The 17745-nt window shown below is 44.2% G+C and overlaps 1 protein-coding gene across 1 annotated transcript in view; it reads right to left on the bottom strand.

Moving 5' to 3' along the window:
- Positions 1-362: 362 nt before the first annotated feature.
- The window catches only part of alpha-Man-Ib (alpha-Mannosidase class I b), a 68642-nt gene continuing 51259 nt past the window's right edge, over positions 363-17745 (bottom strand). The window contains exons 8-10 of the mRNA XM_084588903.1: positions 12841-13038; positions 7926-8057; positions 363-5472 (exon numbers count right to left, since the gene is read on the bottom strand). Coding sequence (XP_084445029.1) covers positions 5266-5472; positions 7926-8057; positions 12841-13038 — 537 coding nt within the window. The 3' untranslated portion in view covers positions 363-5265. The remainder of the gene's footprint in view (positions 5473-7925; positions 8058-12840; positions 13039-17745) is intronic.

Here is a 17745-nt window from a genome sequence, read left to right on the forward strand (position 1 = left end):
GCGACGGCTGGTCTGGGCAGCGCCGTGCACATTCTCCAAAGGCGGGTGCATCTGCAGTTATCGTTTTCCACGCGCCAACACATGACGTTTGCAAGCCATGTGAGTGGGTGTGCCCATCCTTTTGCCAAGCTATCTCTCTCCTTCAGCACGCGCTACGCATGCGCCAAGCCAGCTCAGCCTGTTTTCAGACAGGCATCGACGCTTTCGCTTTCTCCAGCATGTGTTGCGAACCCTCTGCGCGCGGCGGCTGAGGTGGCTATGGTGCCTGCGGACGTTAAAAAGCGGCAGCTCTCTCTTTGTTTTTCTTTTTGCGAGTCATCCTTTCTTATCGCTGTGCTGTTCGGACGTTAAGAAGCGGCAGGTTTTTTTTTTTTTTTGCGGGTGCCGTTTATTCTTGCATGTATGAATCAACATAAGCACGCGGTCAGCTGCTGCGATCATGACGCGGCGTGATAAATCGAACCAGGCTTGTACGTGCAATCAAGCCATCACGGGCACTCTGCCAAGTTCGCTTCCCGCCGCCGCAGGAGCTATCAAAAGATAAACACGCCCCGACGTTATCGCTGCGCAGAATCTTGGCATGCTGCCAAGAAATGAGCTGTGGATGAGACGACTGTAACGAAGTGATGCGCACCATCGACATGCAAGCGAAAACGCTGGCGATTTCTGCCGCGGCAACACGGAAGCCTTGTTTAGAGCTGCCGTTCCAATAAGTTTGAAAATTTTCGCTCTGTCGCTGCCTGCCGCTCGTCGCTGAGATAGCTCAAGCAACCGCTTGCACGTGAGCGAGCTGGCCTTACCGCTTTTTTTTTATTTTTCAAATTCTCCGCGCAAAAGTGCAGGGTGGGTTCATTATGCAAGTGGGTTGATTACGCGACAAATACGGTATCGTTTTTTGGCATCGTAAATGCCGTCACAAGCCGATTTTTGTATATCGAATTATCAATATATCGAACTATTTCACGGTACCCTTCGAGTATATATCCGGGTTCGACTGTATAACAAAGAGAAGATATTCAGTGACCAAACATTTCCAAAATATCAGAATGTCAGTTTTTTTCATGACACAATGACTTCGGCTACAAGTGCAGCAACTACTGGCAGAACATGCCTGAAAGCAGTGTCAGTAGCATGCTTGCGTGAGACGTTCAAGGCATGCACTACAGACTACGCATTTCAAACAGTGGAACAATGACCTCTGTTAAAACTGAAGCAACGTTTTATACAATTTTTATGCACTATAATTATCTACCTTAGATGCAGTGCTCCTGAAAAAAATTAAAAGCATTACGAGTATGACTACGTGCATGTTCACATTGCCGGGCAACTACAGAGTGAATTTTGAACGTGTTCATCATGTACAGTCGATCCCGGATACTACACCGAACTTGAAGGAGATTCTGAAATAGTTCGATGTGTCAATATTTTAATATACGCAACATGTCAGTGAATAACATTAACTGCAACCTAGAAGTGAGAGTATGGTGCACCTATGCTAAGGTGCAGCAGTGTCCAACAGTGGCATGTCACTCACTGGCGTACTAGCAGCAGGCCACTCGCTGGGTGTTGCTAAACCTAGCCTGTTTCGCAATGCAGCTGCCGTGACAGTGCTTTAGAACTAGCCGCTGCCTAACGAAACAGGCCTAATTGTGTTACCAATGCACTGTAAGCACAATAATATTTTATTAAGATAACAGTACAGTTTGCTTTTATGACACCTTCAGCCTCAAAGTGGGCAAAGCAAGCCTGCACCAGTAGCCTTCGGTCAGCCAGATTTAGCTTCACAGCATTTCGAGTGCTGTACAAAACACTGGCTTCCCCACAATGCAGCAGTGTCATGTGAAAAATGGTGCTGCCAGAGCAAAGGCTACCGCCTATCCCACGCCGCATTCCTGACGTTATGCAATTTTACGACGTCTTAGCACGAGTAAGTGCCCAAGGCCGTGCCTGACACTACTTTGCATGCAAAAAGTGATTGCGGGAGCACTGTTATGAGAAGCGCCCCTTGCAAGGAAGCAGTGTGTCATTCTATATGTCAAATATTCCAATGACTGGAATTAGATGAACACGTTATAGTGCTATACTTTTACATAAAATTTTCAAGATTTTATTTTTAATTTTCGATATAAGCAATAAAATTCGATTCATCCGGGTTAGACTGTATAACCACCATTCTGTATTACAAAGCAATGGACAAAAGTTCCACCTCAGGTTATATCCTTAACAGTCTTAAATCGAACCAGAGACAACAGTTCAACTGGTATGTTACAATACAAGCTGTTGAACCCATCATTTTCAATAAAGCCACTTGCAGTACTGCCACACATGTTACCTTGATATTGTTAGGACTGGCAACACGGCATATAGTGAGGGGCGATTTGAACATTTTAATATAGTACGCAGTTTTTATGGCTAAGGCAACTTGCTACAGACTACAGTCGACCGCACAAGGAAGACTCTGATAGTTTAGAATGTCATTCCAATATGCAATAATAAAGGATCAGACAACATAACTTTAATCCTCTTTGAAGGCCTCCTCGTGACACTACGCATTTTAAGTGTACTTAAGATGCAAAACTACCGACTATATTTAAGCTGAGCTGATGACTGAGCGGAGTGTTGTCAATATATTGTTTCTCATTTTTTTTATTAATGGAGGCCTGAATTGCACAGTATGAAACCAAGTACCTTTTTTTTTTTTTTCAGCTCGGGCGGGCAATCAAGCATCACACCACTAAAGCGTATTACCAATACAACCTTCAAGAACCGTGATTACAGGGCAAATTTACTAAGTTCTTTTCTCTCATACTGAAGACTGCTGGTGCACAACCCAGCCAAACATTTTTCACCACGTGGCCATAAGCTTGCTCATATGCTCATGACACTGCTTACGATGCTGTGGATCATACACACCATTTGGTTTCAATAGTCTGCTAAATGGAAGTCACCTTTTAATGCACCTCAGCCCCTATACTCTCTGGGGTCCTATAGTGGCAACAAGCTAATTACAACACAGCCGAGAATGGTGTTGCAGCAACTGCTCATTAGAGTTGTGCTTTGGCATTCACTGTCTATGGACTAAAAATTTCAGCATGAGAAAGCATTAGCTGAAATACTCAATAGTGCCTAGCAGTACCAGCTTGATTAAAATTCTGCAGTTAAAAAGCTAAAAGTGTGCATAAAAAAGAAAAAAAAAAACAGCACATTTTTTTTTTTTTTCAATTTTTCAGAATGCAGTTTAAACACGGTTCCAAAACCAGTCCCATACAGAGACTGATTCACTTTTCTTTTTAAATCCCTCCATGCCTATTTGATGCCCCAAAATAACAACTGCTTCTGTTCGTCACACTGTTCAGAACTAAAACAAAAGCAAACAATGAGAGACAAAGATGACATCAGAACACCACTTTCACTTTTAGATAATATGGAATGAAGGAAACTTCCTCCAAGATACTAATGTTTGATCTTTCTGCTCCTTTGCAAGCCACAGGTTTAACCCCTAATATCAATATATAACACTCAGAGCTGCATGGTCAAAACTCAGTGATTTCCTAATGATTGAAACAGCAAGGTGTCAAATGGAGTTTTGCAAGCAGCCGAATTTAGTGTATTTTCATGGCTTTACAAAAATGCGCACCTGCAGTCCAGAAAAAAGCTTCAATAGAAACACCTGCGCTGCCCAGACAAAAAAAAAAAAGACAGTAGATCACGTCACATCTTTTTTATGTTGCCTAAGTAGTGCTTTGTTAAGATTATGCAGTTAATTCTGAAATTTGAAGATAAATGCTGAGAGGCAGCGAAGCATACCTTAAAAATAAAAATTAGTTTTACATGGCGTTGAAAATAAAATCAACATTAGACCTGCATAAATTTGCTAAGGAGCGTGTACAATTTGAACAACACATAAATGGTGATCATTCATGGAAAGGTCAGCTTCATGTTGAAAGATGTATACACTCATGCAACTTGACTCTCACTGTTGAGAAGCTCCATGTATGCAAACAAACATCAAGTAAAATACAGCCACTATACCTTCAATTCAGGTATAGAACAGGTATTTATATCTTGCAAAAAAGTTTCAATTAAAGGAGGCATGCCTTGCAGGCAGAAAGATTCGAGTCTTGTGCTCATGTCTCCTACAAATCAAGCAGATGACTTATTCACGACAGGGAGTTGCCTATGTAAAAGTTTTATGATGCGCTGCTGACACCACATAATAAGCCGGGATTGCAAACCAACATGAAACAGATGATGGAGTACACAATAATAACTCAGACACATATCAAAATGACTATGTTCATGCACAACCTGCAGAGATGTTTTCTTGTAGGCTTTATAAGTACTAGCAATGCATTCCTGTGCTCAAGGCCCAACATGCTCAATGAGGCCATTTTAGAAACTGCTGCAGCAAGACCTCCTAGCTGACATGCAAACTTGCAGGGAGCCAATCGATGCAGATGAGGAGATACATCTGCATGATGCCACCACCAAATAAGCCCTTTTACTTCTCTTAGAGATACATAGCCTTCAATACTAAAGCTTTTTGATAAAAATTATTCACTGACACACTTACCCAGTGACTTCAGATTATCCAATTTAGAAGGACAGTAGCAAAGATGCAAAGACATATACTTACATAAATGACCAATCAAGACCGTTGCAGTTCAATGACCAACTAAAAGTATGTGCGACAACAACTGGAAAAATGAGGATAACAGCCCCACAGCATGATCACAAAACTAATTCTAAAAAAAAAAAAAAAACACCATGCAGACTAAGCGTAAGTGTTGAACAATAAAGTAGGATAAGTGAATTTAACACACCTTATGATACGACTGAAGTGCTACACTGTGCAGACTTAAGCTGAAGGCAGAAGGTGAGATGTTCCGGACATCTAATCATTACCCCTTGTCAAGTAAACATACGAGCACTGCTGGAACAGTAGCAAAGTCCAGCAGTGGCCATGCACCAGCAACAAGGGCAGTCCCTGCATATTGTTCCAGGCCCTCATGAATCATTACTGTGGCAATCAGCACAGGAATAAAAAGGCATTAGATTTTGCACAAGGAATGTGCCTTCACGGCAGTTGTGTGAGAAGTGGAAGGGCTCCTGTAAACTTAGCCTAAACACTCAGTACTCTGCAGTGCAAGTTGTGAGCCAACAGCCTATGTAACACAGCACCAGTGGTGACACTGAAGATGCAGGACGTTGTTATCAAGTTAATGAATGCCAAGGTGATAGCTGCTGGTAAGTGCCACGGTGGTGTCAGGAGGTGTACAAGGGCAGCAGATGAGCCTCGGTATTGAAGAGATATTTTGTTGGAGAATACCGCTCCAGCACATCCTCTTCACTGAAGAGCAGATAGAGGTACTTCAATGTCTCAGCCAGGAAAAAACTCTCCATCATGTCTCGTGGGCCAGTTTGCTTGGCATTCAGCACACTTCCAATTGTAGTATAACCCCCACCTGGCACCTGCACAACGCAAGAAAGTCAACATCAAGACACTGAAAATGCATTCTATTCCAGCATACGCCATTTAAATGCGTGTAAAGGCCACACCCGTGCATGGGTCGCACCCCCTATTTCGCAAATATTAAAAAAAATAAATAAAAAAAATCCGTGTAAGGGCCGCACCCAAACTTTCCACGACCCATGCGGAAATAGCCTTCAAAACACACGCACAGGAGCTTCCAGATGCTGCCCAAGGATGGCGCCTGAAGCCATAGGTTATCATCATTATCATATTTTCACGCACAGGAGCTTTCAGATGCTGCCCAAGGATGGCGCCTGAAGTCATAGGTTATCATCATTATCATATTTTCCCTCTGCAGCGCCTCGGTCCCAGCCAGCCTGGCTTTGTTTTGTGATTGTCTAAGGCACGTGAGTAGTGGTGGCGTGAATGGCATGGTCGCGCACCGTAGTTGCGGCTCTTGTGTGCTCTCTGCTTTGTTTTTAGCGAATTGCCGTTCGTGAATTGCCGCTCGCGACTGTGCTTGGCTGGGTTTTGTCCGCGTGGAACTCCCGTGTCTATGGACATTATATCCCGTAGTTTCAAGGAGACCGTGATTTCAAACAGTTTAAACAGGACTGAAGACGACTTGTCAAGTGAATGTGCACTAGAGCGCGTTACCAGCTCGGAGTCGGAAGACTCTGCGAGTGACAATTGAATGATAAATAAATGCCGCACATTCACCGATTGGTCTGTCTTTACTTAAAAAAAAAAAAAAAAAAAAAAGAAGAAAAAAGTTTCATATGTTTCGTGTATGGGCCGCACCCCAAAATTGGCCCTCAAATCTGGAAAAAGAAGAAAGTGCTACCCTTACGCGTGTTTATACAGTAACTAGCAGTATCACATGATGGTTTGCTTTGCATTTGGCACAGAAGATATTTATTTTTTCACTTTTTTATATACTGCACCCTCGGAGAGGCTATTGCAGGAGTGGAGTACAGTACAACACAAAGAAATGCAGAAAGTAAATATACAACACTATGAACAGGCTTCTAAGAATTCCTCCAATGACAATGAACAAATGTTGCCTGGTAAAGAATTTTAAGCTTCAATGGTATGAGGAAAAAAAAAAAAAAATTTGCCAACGATTACCATACTTCTTAAAGCGAAATTTGAGTGCAGCTCATCAGCTTTTTCACCTCTTTCGATAGATTGAGGCAAAGATTTCAAGCAAGACACGTATGTACTATCGCAGACAACTACTTTATTTTTCAAATATATTCCTTCAAGAAACAGTCCACTAACAGTTCTTGGCTGTCATGAAGGAAGCTTTGACGTCGGAGAAATGAAGAGAGCAATTAAGTTATTGGGAGGTTGCGGGCAGGCAGCGTGAGGGCCCATAGAAATGTTGCGCGGCGAAGAGACTAATGCCACAAGCTGCAGACGAGAACAAAGAACCTTTGCAAATATCTTAAACTGACTTGAAAACACTGTAGCCAAAGTTAGCAAGTGTCTCATCGAATTTCTAGCAATATATGTTTTAAATGAAAATGAGGGCGGTCTTGATCCGGGCCAGGCCTTCCTCGAAAGCCAAGAGACGATCGGCTAGAGATCCGCACTATCAAACTAGCTGTATATATCATGCGGAAAAAAAAAAATAAATAAACGACGTTCCTCTAAGCCACACGGCACAGTGGAGAACAAAATCAGTTCTCGCTTCGCATCAAGTCATAGAAGGTAGCAGCATCTCTCAGTGAGCATTATCTCCAGTGGGGCACAAAATTGCAAATGAGTACTAGCAAGGTTCCCAAACAGCAATGAATGGGCAGAGAAGAAATGCAGATATATAATCAAAGGGTTAATACGAATTACTATGTAGAATTCCACTACCCCCCCTATTGATCAAGCGCATTTAGTTCAAATGAAATTAAATCCTCCTGTGTGGCAGGGCAAAAAATGTGTGTCTATCTACGCTGGGCATCTGCCAAAAATTTTCATCATTGCATCATTGAGCCAACATGTAGGTACATAGTATCAGTTCATTTTGTACAAAGTAAACAACTATCAGTTCTTAGCTGTAATGCACACGAAGGGGGCAATCTACTTTTGCATATCACACTTCCAGCCAATTTCAAACATCAGCAGATGCTCTTATTGCGCTAAACTTATAACAAGCTTGCCCTTATCACAGAGAGCTTGGTGTCTCCCAGGTGAAATGCTTTTGGAAAAATGGGTTTTTGACACCACAATGCATAGACCAAATGTAACATATTAGCCAAGAATCTTTTTGGCTAAGCATAGATTGCGCACTTCTTTCTATTGCTGCCAAATTGTCCACATTCCCTGTAGTTATGGTAATCTTTCAGAGTAAAGTTTCTGTAAACTAAGAACACGTAACATGCAATTAACCATGCTAGACGTGCTGCTATGTTGCGAAGGTAAAAGAAACGACAGTAACAATGAAATCCTTACACACCTTGCAGTGTTTCTCAAATCCTTGGAAGATACGCCATGCCAAATCCCGGTAAGTTTCGTTGCGTGTAAAGTAGTACATGTACCAGAGGCTCTCCAAAGTCTCTGGTCGAAGAAGGTTGTGTGCATCATTGCCCTGCGGATGAATGCAGTGCTGTAGAAATACAATACAATCTGCTCCCTGTATGCAAGCCACCAGCTAAGTACTTCTCTGAGGTTTTCAAAAGGTTCCCAGAGTTGTACACAAACAGCAGCCACAGAGGGTAAATGGCCTTTTACCTATGAAAGTGCATGGTCATTTTCTCGGCTGTCACATGACAACTTTACCCTGGAAAAATGCGAATAATGGCATTTTACTCACTTTGCAGCACTTACTGCATTTATATGAATACAGTCGAACCTGGTTATATCGAACCCGGATATATCGAATTTTGGTTATATCGAACTCACGGAATATCCCTTTGAAAATCCAATGTTAAAGTATAGGAAAGCCGCGTCTAATATCGAACTTAATTTCACCGGTCGTTCAATATATCGAACTCCGCACCAAGCACTGGAAAGTGTGCCTTCCCCAAAGACGATCGTATCACCCTTGGCGGTTTGCCGCGTGACGTTTTCAAGCCACATGCGGAAGGAATGAGAGGGGACAGTTCAGCGACGGCTGGTCTGGGCAACGCCGCGCCCATTCCTCAAAGGCGCGCGCATCTGCAATTATCGTTTCCCGCGCGCCAACACATGACGTTTGCAAGCCATGTGCGTGGGTGTGCCCATCCTTTTGCCGAGCTATCTCTCCCCTTCAGCACGCGCTACGCATGCGCCAAGCCAGCTTAGCCCGTTTTCAGACGTCGAACGCTTTTTCCAGCGTGTGTTGAGAACCCTCTGCGCGCGGCGGCTGACGTGATTATGGCGCCTGCGGACGTTAAAAAGCGGCAGCTCTCTGGTGTTTTTTTTTTTTTTTTTTTTTGCGACATCATTCCTTATCATTGTGCTGTTCGAACGCTAAGAAGCGGCAGTTTTTTTTTTTTTTTTTTTTTTTTTTTTGCGGGAGTCGTTTATCCTTGCATGTATGGATCGACGAAAGCACGCGGTCAGCTGCTGCGATCATGATGCCCGCCCCAAGCGCGGCGTGATAAATCGAACCAGGCTTGTGCAATCAAGCCATCACGGGCACTCTGCCAAGTTCGCTCCCCGCCACCGCAGGAGCTATAAAAGATAAACGCGCCCTGACGTTATCGCTGCGCAGCATCTTGGCACGCTGCAAATGAGCTGTGGATGAGACGACCGAAACGGAGTGACGCGCGCCGTCGACACGCAAGCGAAAACGCTGGAGATTTCTGCCGCGGCGACACAGAAACCTTGTTTTGAGCTGCCGCAGTGTGCTTGCTCGCACAGTTCCAACAAGATGGAAATTTTTCGCTCTGTCGCTGCCGCTCATCGCTGAGATCGCTCAATCGCTTGCATGTAAGCGAGTTGGCCTTAACGATTTTTTTTTTTTTTTTCAAATTCTCGGTGCAAAAGTGGAGGGTGGGTTCATTATGCGAGTGGGTTGATTACGCGACAAATACGGTATCATTTTTTCGCATCGTAAGTGTCGTCACAAGCTGATTTCTGTATATCGAATTATCGATATATCGAACTATTTCGCGATCCCCTTCGAGTTCGATAGCATGAGGTTTCCTCTTCACTTTGTCAGTTTTGGAACGCATCTTGCGTTATAGATCCACAAACAAGGTACAGTAATCCTTCATTATAACGAAATCGCTTCGAAATATTTTTCGGCCCGGCCCAAACGCCTTCATTTTAAGCCGCATTACTAGAAGTGCACAAAGAGCTTGACCCAATTACAGCCGAAGTGGCGAGTGGAGGCATCGCGGAGTGGCAGCGACACTTTTGCGCATACAGCGGCAACTGCATGAGGCAACAATCTCTGGAGATGTGTCACACGATGACGACACCAACGCCTGTCGTTCCTGCTGGCGCACACCGCAGGGAGCGACAAGACTCGGCGACAGAGAGGCGCGTTTTCAGCTTTGCTCTGTTACCGCTGCCTCATCGTTCGGTCAGGGGGATTACAGCTGCACTATATCCCATTTCTAACAATAAACAGTATGACGTATAATAAAACACTGATAAAATTGTTTGTAATGCATCGCGTTAAAAAAAAAAAAAAAAAAGTCACAGCGCAGTGGTGTGCTACTACACTGCGATGCAGACTTGCATTACAAGCAGTGACTTTCTCTTGCTCCTTTCGAAAATTAACAATATTAAGCCACACTAGCTTTTTTTTTTCCTTTACTACCCTCAAGCTTTTACTGAATTGTCTGAATGCACTCATATGCACGGATCAGACGAAGTGAGCATCTGCAGGTCCTTCACTCAAACCGAACTATGAAAACAAAATACAAAAGAAAAAACAAATCCAGAACGGAAGTTGAGTACCCCTGCCTTTTGCAATCGGCTGCCTCGCTAGCTGCTTTCAGGCGATAAGTGAAGTTTTCTAAAAACCCAGAACTTGAGCGACAGCAGTGAGCGGCAATGCCATGCCGACCCTCAGCCCACTGTGCAATGCCGTCGCGCGGATTGTCGCCACGAATTATCCCCTGGTCGGAATCGTATCGCTGGTGTCCCCTGTGATAGAATCTACACAAAAATTATGCTTTTCTGATGCTTTGCAATGGCAGAAAACCGGGGTCTCTTGGGTGCTGAAGTGACCAAAAGACCGCGGGCAGACTTTTGCCGTAGCATACCATGGGGTGCGTTTGGTGAGCAAAGTTTTACCGCTCTAAAGAGCACTTCTGGTGCTAGCACAAAAGAAAGTGTCCGTCCTTAGCTTTGTTGCTTTTTTGACGGTGGAAATCGACGGATAGCATTTCGAAAACATGAAGAATTATAGCGTCGCCGGGGGCAAGGCAACGGAATTTGCGGCGCTACCCAGTGTCCCAAAGCGACTAAGGCTATGACAGATGCCATAGTGGAGGGCTCCGGAAATTTCGACCACCTGGGGCTCTTTAACGTGCACTCAAATCGCACAGCACACGGGCGCCTTGCTTTTCGCCTCCATCGAAAAGCGCCCACCGCGGCCGGGCCGCGGCCTTGGGTGCAGCAGTCGAGTACCTTAAGCATTGCACCACAGCGGTGGAATTAAGCGGCTATGAGAAGGAACATTTTCATGGCTTTGGTGCCATACAATGTGCCAGCAAGCTCGCACAAGTAAAGGTGACGGTGGCTATGAACATGGAAAAGAGGCAGTGCAGGCTGTTGAGAAAGAGACAGCACTGAAAGAGTTTTTTTTTTTGCTTTCACCCCCTGGAGGACTAGAATGAGCCAGACTTTTCAGAAACTGGATGCCATTTCTGGCTCCTGGGCTACTATTCCTCTCTTTGTCAGCCTATGTTTGATAAAATACAAGAGACTGCAGCACCCAAATTATGAATTTCAGGCTGTTTACGTGCCAAGCAGAAAATAAGTCTACAAAATGCCCATGGCCATAAAATTACATAAAATAAAAAATAAAAAGATAGAAAGCAAAGGCACATGAAGAGGAAGCTTTGCACGGTTAGTTTTCTTTTTAGTTGATGGTACAAGTACCCCGCTACAGTAAACTTGGATATACATAGTAAAAACTCAAATATAGTAAAGTGAAACTGTAGTCCCAGTTCATGTTCCAAAGACAACTGTACATTTCCCCCCCTTATAGTAAAGACTTTTTGATAAAATTGGTTAAAGGCGTCTGGCTGTAGCGACAGCTTCCCACTAAATGAAATCGCCGCATGCGCGCTACCTAGAATCGAGAGGCATTTCTTTTTTTTTTTTTTAAAGAAAACACCGCGTGTTCTTTTAAATGGCTTTACCACTAGATTTAGTAGCACTCAGGTGAAACCAGCTTTACGTAGGCCTTGGAGCTGCGAAAAGAAGCATGCAGTGCATAGAAAAAAAAAAAAAAGCTGTTTACAGGCACGGAAAGAAGGCTGCACGATCTGTTCAAAAAGTAAAGGAGAGCAGTGAGAAATAGGGAAGAAGAAATAAGCGAACATTCGCAGCACTGTGCAGCACGAGGTAGCACAGACGCGCGACATGTGAGGTTTTGCAGCACTCGACTGCCGCGCACATTTCTCATCTATTGCCTCCTTACTGACAGAAACAGCACAAGATGACACCGTGTTCATGCACCGCTTTGGTTTTCCCATGACATCAAACTCTGTTGTATTCATAGCCAGCTGCCTTCATGCTTAAAAAGTACTTTCACAAGATGTACACGAAAAATTTAGTTACCAAACGGCATCTTCAGGACTATGTTATCATCAAAAACTGACATAGCAAAGACCCTGATATAGTAAAGGTTTTTGCCGGTCCCAGTGACTTTACTATAAAGGGGTTCTTATTACAGAAAACACCAGCACAATGCTGCACTACTGACACCACATTTGACATTTGCCAGTGCATTCTGCTGACTTGGCATCCTCTGCTAGTGTTCAATGCAGTTGCTGTATAAGTTATCATAGGCAATGATTTGGGTTTATTTTTTCAGCATGTACTCGAGGTGTCTGCTATCCTTCTCGCTAAGAGCTTTTAGGCAAGTGAAAAAAAAACAAACAAAAAACAACAGAGAAAGGTTAACATGAGTGCACTACCAGAACAGCTTACAGCTCATCAGTGCAATAAGCAAGGATATTTTTTTCAGTCCATCAGACGAAGTAAGCATACTCATTAACCACACAAAACACAGGCTTTGGTGGCAAAGCATCCATGTCGCATTTCTAACCAACAACTTGAGAATGGCGTTCATGCAGCATGCGGCATAAAAGAATGTGAGCACTAATAGGCCAATATCTATTAAACTAACACCTTGACATGTTTCTTATGAGATCTGAATGAAAGCAAGGCAGCTCTAAGAAAGGATCATGCACAATGCTATTCACCTTGATTAGAATATCACGGGTGCCTTGAGGCTTCAGGTTGAAATGGGCAATCTCAGGTGACAGGAACGTTGGATTGATGGAATACATGCGTATGCAGGTGTCCATAAGCTCCCGGGCCAGTTCCATGTGAGACTGTGGCATTCCACCGACAACATGCCCAAGCATGAGTGTGCCAGGAAAATAACACACCAAGTGGTCCTGCAGTTGCCAACAGATAATTTTGTGACTACAAAAATGCCCCACACCTTTGTTCACTCTACACTGAATTTGTATGCCATGAATTGTAAAGAAATAAAAAAAGTTATTAAATCTATTAGACGAAAAGAAAAAAGGTGTTGCCAGTTTCGTGTAGACTAAAATTACTGTTCGCTGCAAAGTTTGCAAGAATACCAGGCACTAACTGAAATCCATTTTAATGCTATGTGATGTTGCATATCTGTTGTCAAGAGCTCCACTCAATATACATGGACATCATTCGATACGAACATGTTTGTTCCCTGCTCTTGTTGGACGTTTTATACAAGCTGGAACAGGCACAAGGTGCCAGTTTATGAGACGTTATAACCAAACGAGAGATACAGGACAGATGTTAAATCCACACCTAAATGACAGTGCTACAAGGTAAAAAAGAACTTTGTTGCTTGTCCCAAGCTTCTTTGTTGGGAGCAGCATCTTGCATATTTCGCAAGCAATGGAAATGATCGTCATCATCATTCCAGTATCAGAGAAAGGAACCACATACATAAGCTGCGGACATTGGTGGCATTGATACATCATGTGCTACAGTGCACTCACTCATTCTGCAAACTTTTTCGAGTCCTAGCCTCTTGCAGAAAAGGATGTTCTAAGTGGAAAAAAAGAAATGGAGGCTGAATGACACCAGTGTGGGACTTTTGTCTGATGCAACTTGCAAGCTGATCACCTGTGTGAATTTCATTTTCTGGCTAGTGGGAGTAGAAATGACAGCTACGTTGAATTCCAATGGCAGATCGCGAGTGCTTGACCAGATCACAGACATAGTGCACTATTCCAGTGAAGACCCCATCCTCAAAATTTCCTATTGGAATGCGTTTGCTCCCGCAGCAACATGTTTTCTGATGGACGTAAGACAGAACTACTCGTCGCTCCGCTTCTGCAATGGCCGCCACCTTTGCTCTGTTGCAAGAAGATTTTTGCAACTGTTGTCAAAACAAGCATATATAATGGGATGAATCATCGCACTTCTAACAAAGCATAATCAACTCTTGGATCAAAGCTAACACATTTCTTTGCAGTGGCAGAGGTGCCATTTGGAAAGCTGCCAATACCGAGCACAGCACGGCAGCATCTCAGGTGAAGTGAATGCAAGTTTTTCCTCCCTGCAGTGATTTAGGGGCTCACTCGTTGAGATGCAAAACATAAAGAAAGCTTAGAAACATAGTTCTCATGTTGGCTGTGATGCAGAATCATTTACAGAATCGGAATGCAAAAAAAAATATGCTTTGAATATTTACGTTGCCATGGCTGGTTGCAGGGTTTCATTGCGTTGCTGCCCCCGAAGCGTGTGTGAACAAAGTTGAGAACCATACGGCATAGTGCACATGACATGCCTTGCAAGGTTAACATCAAGGAAAAGCTTACGACAGATATATAAGCAAACTCGTGCTACAACAGCCAATATACGTCGTGGCTGGCGTTCAGGCGGTACCTTTTCCGGCTGCTACTTAAACTTGCAAGGTACGATGCTTATAGCTAAACATTTCGGCAGCACATCGAAGAACGAGCTCTCAACTTTTTCTGCCGCCGCCGAAATTTTTTCTCAGATATGTCGAAGACTGTTTCTCAATTATTAAGAAATCTGAAGTCCAAAATTTCCTCTCTCATCTAAATTCCATACAACCGGAGATTCAGTTCACCCTAGAAATGGAGAAGCGAGGCACCCTGCCGTTTTTGGACGTTCTGGTGACCCTAAACAACAACCGTCTGCAATTCTCTGTCTACCGAAAACCCATCCACACAGGGCGATATCTGCACTTCACTTCGGACCACCCGACAAGCCATAAAACGCCAGTTGTGAAGACCTTATTACAAAGAGTGGAAACACATTGCACCACAGAACCCGACAAAGCAAAAGAAGAACGCCTGATATTCAAGGAACTAACCATGAACAGAAAAAAGTCGCCAGCGAGCACCCCTGCACCTGCGGCACTGTGACTTGTCTTGACCCCCCCTCCCCCCCCTCCTTTTTTTCTCATTTCACACCCATCTCACCCCCTCCCCTTTCTCCTCCCCCCTTCTTCTCCCCCTCGACCATTCCTTTACTTATAGCTGCACGCAGCCCCACATCATGCACCCTTGAAGAAGGAGCCGAGCCGGCTCCGAAACGTCGTGTTTTGTAAAATAAAAAAGTGTTGGTTGGAGAAATTTCAAGTTTTACTTAGATGCTTATAGCCCACCACGCTTTTCTGTATATGCTGTTTTGTAGATGCATGCGCTATTCCGTTGTATGCTGTAGCCGCTTATTTTGCGTCACTGCCCATTGCGACTGGCCTGTTGGCAGTACGTGCCGGCGGCATTCGCTCGTTCCTCACTTGGAGGATTGTCTGATAATTTTGATGCAGCCCACCGCACAAGATTTTTCACCACCAGAATTTCGGAGTGAAAGTTTACTTGCTGGAGGTCAGCAAGCAGAAGACGCAGCGCTCATATCATCCACAGCTGCTTGGACCACCATGCATGTATCGACAACAGGAAGCGAGGATGCACTGGTCGTGATATAGAGCTGAAGCGGAAACAAGACTAACGTCATATGGGTTTCTGGCCAAGTCCCCCAATTTCAATAGAGCAAGTATCGCTGCTCCATGGAGCGATCCAGGATTGACACCTGATTCCAATCTGCCACTGGAACAGACAACTCTCGCTCTCATTCTGCCACTGGAATACGACTGCCTAAAACAGAGCAGAAAAATGTGATCCAGATATGCCATTGGAATTTAACATTAAATGAACCACACTACAATGCCATGCTACTGAACAAGAATTATAGCAATGTAATTATACAAAATACTAGAATCGTCAGGACTCAAGTTCAAACTTGGTTGTAGCGGTATAGTGTTCTAGAATTGAAAAGTTTTCTGTCTTTAACGCGCGGCAATGGGAGTGAGGTGGTTGCCGGAGCGATGAAAAACTTGGATGGCACTGTCAGTCGCAGGAGCACGCCGCAGAGGAAACGTTCGGGGCATCTGCTACTGCGGCTCATGTCCTGCGTTGACTCTGTTGCATCACGTTGCTTCTCTGTCGTAGTATGGTATGCTGTTCAGTAAATAGAGGTGATTGGTCAAGCAAGAAAACAAGTGTCTGCAGAGAGCACAGTCACAGTTCCAGTCTGTCTCGCCTGGCTTCCAACCCCTTTCCCCTTATTGAACGCTCTCTTTATCATTATTTTTTTTTCTTGCTCGGCTGCCTAAACAGCAGCACTGCGGAAGGCCTTCGGGTAACTTTACAGTCCACTAACACGCTGGAAGAGTCCTTCACATCTTCTTTTCAGTTCAAGCTAGATTGATGCAAATAGCATGCATGAATTTGAGATGCTTCGGCAAAGCGCACAAATTTCTAAGCTTGGATATCCTACGCATGACAAAGAAATCACGGTTCGTTATAATGACTTTATACGTCCTCATGCAATTTCATTTTTATGTGAGGTTAGTAAACCAAGAGCAGAGCTCTAAAGCAGAGCGGACAAAGCACCCGACACTGAGGAGGCGCAAATATTCGTGTTTGAGGGCTTTATTTAATGACTCTGCTTGTGTTTTGAAATTTAGCAGCTTAATCCGCCTTTTGCGCGAGCTTTCTGCGCATGCGCGAAGTCCCAGCGGCGACCGATGAAAACACATTGGACGGCGTCGACGGCGTTTCTCGGCGCCGCCAGTGCACGGGGGCTGGCAGCACTGGGTGGCACGGTGATTGTCATAGGCTTGGCAAAGCGATGCCAACCACATCTGCCGCGTACGGTTGCCACTCTCTAGGTGTGCCGGGATGCAAGACGCGGTTTTTCAGGTTTCCTTCGGCGAGCCGCAACCAACAACGACATGAAGCTTGAATTAAGACCACCAAACATCAAGATGTGAATGGCCTACCTTAGCGACCGACTGCGTACTTTCGACTGTGCGAAAAACACTTTGTTACAGGTATGTATGCATCTAAAGGAAATGTGCATAATGAAAAGTATCTACTGGAGTTTGCACCAAGCCTGTAACCCACCAGTGATAGCTGCAATGAGCATTTGTTCAGCGTGTGTTTACTTTATGTGCGACGGAGCCTGGTGGCGATGTATTTTGTAGTTTGTTTTCTTTATGTGCGAAGGGGCCAGGTAGCGCAGATATCACAGGTGGCTGTGTGCGCTAGACCGTAATATTTAGCATGTTTTATCCACGACTGCCGCCTGACTAAAAAGAAAAAAAAAAAAATGGGCGTTTGTTGTGACGCGAGCCGAGTGGTTGAGCTGGTCATGAGGCTCGCGAACGGCAGTGCATTAAAACGCCGTATTTTTTTTTCTTGTTAGTCAGGCAGCAGGCACGATAAAACATGCTAAATATTACGGCCTAGCGCACACAGCCGCCTGTGATATCTAAGCTACCTAGCCCTTTCGCACATAAAGAAAAGAAATGAGAAAATACATCGCCATCAGGCACCGGCGCAACTAAAGCAAACACGCACCGAAGAAATCCTCACTGCAGCTATCACTGATGCGTTACAGGCTTGGTGCAAACTCCAGTAAGTACTTTTCATCATGCATATTTCCTTTAGATGCATATACATACCTGTAGTATCTGTGTTTTTGCCGCTCGGAGCATATGACACACTTGACACTTTTGCACGACGCACAGTATTTTTTTTTTTACCTTAAAGGCTCGCCTTCGTGCATGC

Source organism: Amblyomma maculatum, chromosome 1 (assembly GCF_055883805.1).
Source record: "Amblyomma maculatum isolate TAMU_Amacu chromosome 1, ASM5588380v1, whole genome shotgun sequence".
Lineage (NCBI taxonomy): Eukaryota > Metazoa > Arthropoda > Arachnida > Ixodida > Ixodidae > Amblyomma > Amblyomma maculatum.